This window comes from Synchiropus splendidus, chromosome 7, assembly GCF_027744825.2.
Source record: "Synchiropus splendidus isolate RoL2022-P1 chromosome 7, RoL_Sspl_1.0, whole genome shotgun sequence".
Taxonomy (NCBI): Eukaryota; Metazoa; Chordata; class Actinopteri; order Syngnathiformes; family Callionymidae; genus Synchiropus; species Synchiropus splendidus.
This window is the reverse complement of record NC_071340.1, coordinates 12,624,298-12,630,332: the sequence shown is the minus strand read 5'-3', so window position 1 is coordinate 12,630,332 and position 6,035 is coordinate 12,624,298. Positions and strand designations below refer to the sequence as shown.

Sequence of the window (6,035 nt, the reverse complement as noted above, 5' to 3'; positions counted from 1 at the left end):
ACCATTCAGGCTATTCTCATGACAGCTGTATTTCATTCAAAATGAGGTTAGAACCCACATCCAAAGTGACAGCAACTTAAATGTGGTCCACATTATTTTTTTCCGACTTCACTGAAGTCTCTAGGCAGATTTGCATCCAAATCCAACACAGAGTGAATCTGAGTATCTGTAGCGACTAACATCATTATTGAGTTTATCTTCATGAAATACAATAAAACGTGATCTAAACCAAATTCTCTCAGATTCTCTCCTGGCTGCAAAACAACTTGTGGATTACCTCTGAGCAGCTATTAGTGGCACCTGGAGTTTTCAGAGAGCCATAAAAATGGCACGGCATGGAGAGAGCATCATCATGAAAAGGCACTTGGGCTCAAGACTTGAAACACTAGCTGAAGGTTAGACATGCAGGTTAAGTCCTGCTCAAATATCAAATGAAAAGATGACAATCCTTTTTTCATTTTCTACCAGATGAATATACAGATGACCAGCTGCTTGTCTCGCTGTTAAGTTATTTTTTCATGTTTCAGTGCTTTTCTCAATTCAACAACTGATGAAGTCAATGCAGTGTTTTGTATATTGTTTTGTGTATAGTGTTGGCATCGAAAACATAAGCCAATATTTGAACTTCATTTGTATCTAACAGCAGAAAGAATGAAAAAATATGTTTATTATATTCAACCGTATTAATAAAGTGAGCTTTTTGTCACCATCTGCTGGACAAAATAATAAGCGCTTCGTCAGTGACAACTATTCTGTAAATGAACGAAGCGTTATTCACCAAGGAAATCGTTATTTGATGAGTTAAACTTGATACGACATACTTGGTATATATATATATATATATATATATATATATATATATATATATAAATTCAGTTAGATTCATATTGTAAAACTGAAAGACGTAGATTGCATCACAGTAATACACACAAACTATTTTTAGCTTTAAAGTCATTTACTGTGTTCAATTCTAATGTTACAAAATATATATATATAATTTTTGAATATATATATATATATATATATATATATATATATATATATATATATATATATATATATATATATATATATATATATATATCCAAAAATTATATTTTTATATATTATAAAATATACATATATATTTTTGTAACATTACCATTGAACACAGTAAATGACTTTAAAGCTAAAAATAGTTTGTGTGTATTACTGTGATGCAATCTACGTCTTTCATAAGTTGTTTAGTTTTACAATATGAATCTAACTGAATTATAATGATGTATATTAACATCATATTATGGCACGTCAGATCTTTAGTGGTGTCAGTAGTGTTCTACTCTGAGGTGTGAAATCATGACGACTGATGGCTTGAGACTGAACAACTGGGACAGATGCAGCGCCATAGGTCGGTTTTTCGTATCCAGTGGCCACTTGCTCACATGTAAGTGTTGGACGACATGAATGTAAATGGAAACAAATGTACGTCGATGATATTGATGGTTGCTGTCAGCTTATTTCTTTCCCACAAGTGGTTTGAGGGTTAGCAGTTTCAGGTTGGTTGATCTTGGGAGCGTGAAGTGACCCCAACAATTACCCTCTTACATCAGAGTCAAACGGCGCCCCTGAATGGCTGACAGATTCAATGGCAGATCAGTTGCAGGTTGCACATGTGGAAATGAGCATCTGTTTCATATTTAGCAGCTGGCAGGGACGGGATTGCTCCAAAATCGACTTCATTTATACAGTAAAACAAGACACCTGACCCATGGACAAGCATCCGACTGGTGTTAGCTTCAATTCCTCTACAGTTGCATTGCTGCGTATTCTGCTCGCATGCTGGTCTGTCTGGAGTGAGAAACTCTAGATATGCAGCGGCGCAGAGAATGCAAAATGATCACCAGATGAACACATAAATTACATTCACAGATATTTAGCTCCGCATCATTTTAATAAAGTGGCCACATGGTCTTTTGTACTGTGGTCAGAACAGAGAGCTTATTATATTACATGAACAGATATCTTTATTGAAGTCAACAAAGAGGTTCCCCTGTCACCACGGAGACACAGAGAAACCTCAAGGAGGACCACTGTTTTTCTGGCAGAACAAGGAGCAGCTATTGTTCTCATTTAAAAGCACATTGCTTAAAGAATGTGATTCTGCAGCTGCTACCAAAATGGTCACATGGTTATGTCCACACAGGAATGTGGAGGAAAAACCAATCAGACGCAAAATGATGCAGCACGTTTTTTCTCAGCATGGAGATGAATTGACTTTAATAAGAGTTTCTTTGAAAAGAAGAAGTATTCTAGCTTAAATTCTGATTTGCCACCATTCACTTTCCAAGAGTCACTTCTGATTCAATACCATTTCAAGGCGGACGCTTTAGCTTCGTGCACCATCTCCTGGATTCCAGGGAAAGACGCTTTAGATCTTCTTACATTGTCCGTTTTGTTTTTGCCGACATAAGTTTTTCACTAAAGAACTGAATCCAACTGGTGAGTAATGAATAGTGAAATGAGGCACCTGCTTGTGCTGGTTAGCTGCAGCTCGAGAGGAAACATCTGCAAAGACTCTTTTCCCTTTGCCCTTATAGTTCTATTAGCATCTATGCCAGGAAATAGGATCCAAACAGACCTGCAGGAAGAGAGAAAGAACCTAGTTTATGACTCATCCGACAAATGTTTCACGTCATATTGAATTTAAAAATCTCACTGTAACTGATCTGAGACTTTATTTGTGTCTGGACTGAAATCATTGCTTTCAAAGAGTGCTCTTGATCTTCATGCGGACCATTCTGGCAGACTCATGAGAAACAGCTTTTTCATCCAATATCAACTGCCCTGAGAAGGCAGGACGGTCGGTGGAACGACTGAGTTTACAGAAGGAACCGATCTCAAGTTCCACTTCGAGTCTGGAACCGTCGCCCCAGGCGGGACTGGGTGGGTGGAGCAGGGCGGAGGATGGACCAGCAGGCGTCACCAGAACCCTCTCCCTCCTGCCTTCACACTCTGGATGGGCTGTCAGTGGAGATACTTCCTAAGGAGGCGATTGCTTCAGCTTGGGTTCCCTCTATTGGACTTAAGTGGGTCTCGAACTCTGCGCTATGGTCTGGGTCAACGGCATGTCAGATGCGCGCCAATAGACCCGTCGCTGCGGCTCCACGTCTGATGAGACCTGTTGGATCAAGGTCGAGCCATGTCCGACTTTCGAACTGAGGTGGACAATGACGCTATGGGACAGCTTGGCCATTTGTCTGACACTGCTGTGCACGGTCCACTCCGGCCCGCTGCTGACCGAGCGGAGGGAGCGCGCTGAGGACGCGCCGCTGCAGCGTCCGTCGGTTCATGTCCGCCTGTCACTTTCCTCCCGCGGAACCAGCAGCGCTGGGTCGGACTCAGACGGTTGGGAAGACCGGTTAATAGAAGGTGAGGAAAATACGCCATTTGTTCGGGCTTTCCTTAAAAATGGTTAAGTTCGAGTTCGTGAATCGAGAACTTTCAACTGTAATAAATAAATAGTACAACTGTAATAAAAATAGTCTAAAATATGTGTTCATTCACGATCCTTTGGCGTCGCGTAGATTCGTGTGTGGCAGCAAAAATATCCAATTTTCTTTATGAATTGGGGTTTAGCAGCTTTTGTTAGCTTAGAAACAGAGGTGTGTGACGTCACTGCTCTCTCGCGCCCACGTGTTGCCCTTATCGTATGACCTTTTCGTTTAGTAAAAGCCAGGTTTGTTTGTCTATTGATGTAAATAATTTGTGAGCAATTGTTTCGAGCTTTTGGTCGCTCGTGGCAATTACCAAGTCAAGGCGCGTCAGATGTCTCGCACTGACGTCACCTTTACTTCGACGCACGTCCAATATCGTCCAGTCGAAGCCGCGAATGGGGGCAGCCATGTCCCCCAAACATCAAGGTTAGAGTCCCTTGTTTTGCACCTCTGTGTTGAGGTCTGTATGTGCACAATAATGTCAATGAAACATGAAGAAGTGTTGCTTTTTTCGGTGGCCGCACTTCACTGAGGCCAAGGCGTCTGGCAAAACTATTAAAACCAAGATTTGTAATGAATCCAAGACATGTACATTTCAAGGACCAAGTAGTGACATGATGTTGCAAGATCAGGACGGAGATGATGAAGCTGGTTCATACACTATTGCTTGATCTCCTTGATATTAGCTCATGACATGGATTTCATAAATGAAATGTACATCCCAGCAAATCTGTGAGGTTACCAAAACAATATGTGCCTATTTTGCAGAGTCTCCAAACCTGCAACATTTTACATTATGGTCACATCTGTATTGCATTATAAGTACTTTCATAAGAGCTCATAATGCATTAAGTAAGTTTTTTTTACATATCATGCAGAATGAGAGAACCGTGTTTCTTGTGACAACATTATACCGTGTGGTCAGGTTAAAGCTTTGGGTTACGGTGAGAGTGAGGTCAGTTTTAACACACTTATAAGGCCACCATGACAAAAACGCAAACTTGCGACTAAAATATCATGGTCTCCTTTTCCAAAGATTTGTTTTTCCCCTTCAAAGCTCTCCTCGATCATTTTTGTCTCCCTGAGCTGCTGTACACAAACAGCTTTTCTTGCTCCCATCTGGTGTCACTTAAGTCAATAGTAGTGGCAGAAAAAGTGTTTTTTTTCTTTGTGTATTTGGATGGTTGTGTTTACATTGGGAAGGCTTCACTAGTTATGTAAGGGAGCGGACAGACCCTGCCGCTTGATTGCGTCTGGTGGACCTCTCTTGAATTGTAATGTGCAATTTCCTCCATTGTTTTTCTAACTGAGATGCTCACATAATGCCAAAAGCACTGCAATTGAGCTGTGTGACCATTGTGTTTGAATAGACATTACACATTATAGCAATTTCAGAGCAAAACGTTGTGACTGCTTCACCTTTTAGAATTCATTCAGCTTTGATTTTGTGTTCCAGAAACTTTGAGGCAGCATCTGTCAGATGAGGCTGGAAACGTTTTGGACTTCATTAAAGTGACCATCAGAAGATCCAGCAAGTCTTCCTTAACCTCAAGTTCTACCTCCGAACTGAGCAAAAGGGTTCGCCTCAGAAGGGAGAGGAGGAAGAAGGGAAGAAGCAGGCAGAGTGGTGACGCAACGGGACGGAGGAGAGGAGGTGGAGGCGGTCGTGGCCAGGGCTGTGGGCTCAGGCAGCTGCATCTGAACGTGTCGGACCTGGGTCTGGGCTATCGATCTGACGAGGAAATGATATTCAAGTACTGCTCTGGACCCTGCAGGAAGTCAGAAACAAACTATGATAAGATCCTGTACAGCCTGCTTCAGGAGAAGAGGTTTCCTCACAGAGACTCGCCCCCTCAGGCCTGCTGTCGTCCGGTCGCTTTCGACGATGACCTTTCCTTTCTGGACGACAACCTTGTTTACCACACTGTCAGGAAACACTCGGCCAGAAAGTGCGGTTGTGTGTAGAGGACTTTTTTTTTCATGCAGTAATGAAATTCTCGTCACAACTAGTCATGAAAACGTTTTTTTACAGTTGAAGTGATGACCATATTAACTTATTGATATTTATTTTCCGTTTACATAAAAGACAGTGTAGTTGAATGTTATTTATTAATGTAATTTCTCAGATTGTGCCAAATAAACACAGTGAAATCACACTGTTTTTTAGTGGTTTATTGTGTGCTGTGGTGTATTGCATGATGTCATCAAAGTTGTACGCCGAAACACTCAAAACAGAAGAGAAGATGAAGGAGAAAGAAGCGGGTTTTGTTGTGTTAACAACCAGAAAATGTCATTTTACAAGTCAATGAAGTTGAGGTTTGAATAATTATGTTTAACTCTCTGTAGTTTGTCTGAAAAAAAAAACCCTTCTCAGACCAGGCTGTATTTTCTCACACTGTACTGTTCAGCCTCACGCACGTTTTTTTCAAAACCATCAACCATCAGTTCATTCCTTTCCTCATCGCATCTCATTGAAGTGCTGTCTTGGGAGAGCACTAAAACCTCAGGTGGTGTCAGAATGGTGTGCGGACAGTTTGAAGAGCATGAGCTGGGGAAGCGTGA

At 41.3% G+C, this 6,035-nt stretch overlaps 1 protein-coding gene across 1 annotated transcript; it reads left to right on the top strand.

Annotated features, from left to right (window-relative positions):
- Positions 1-3,206: 3,206 nt before the first annotated feature.
- On the top strand, positions 3,207-5,438 carry LOC128762357 (glial cell line-derived neurotrophic factor-like). Its single transcript, XM_053870564.1, has 2 exons — positions 3,207-3,408; positions 4,930-5,438. Exons 1-2 carry the CDS (start codon positions 3,207-3,209, stop codon positions 5,436-5,438), a joined length of 711 nt encoding a protein of 236 aa, XP_053726539.1.
- The last annotated feature ends 597 nt before the right edge of the window (positions 5,439-6,035 follow it).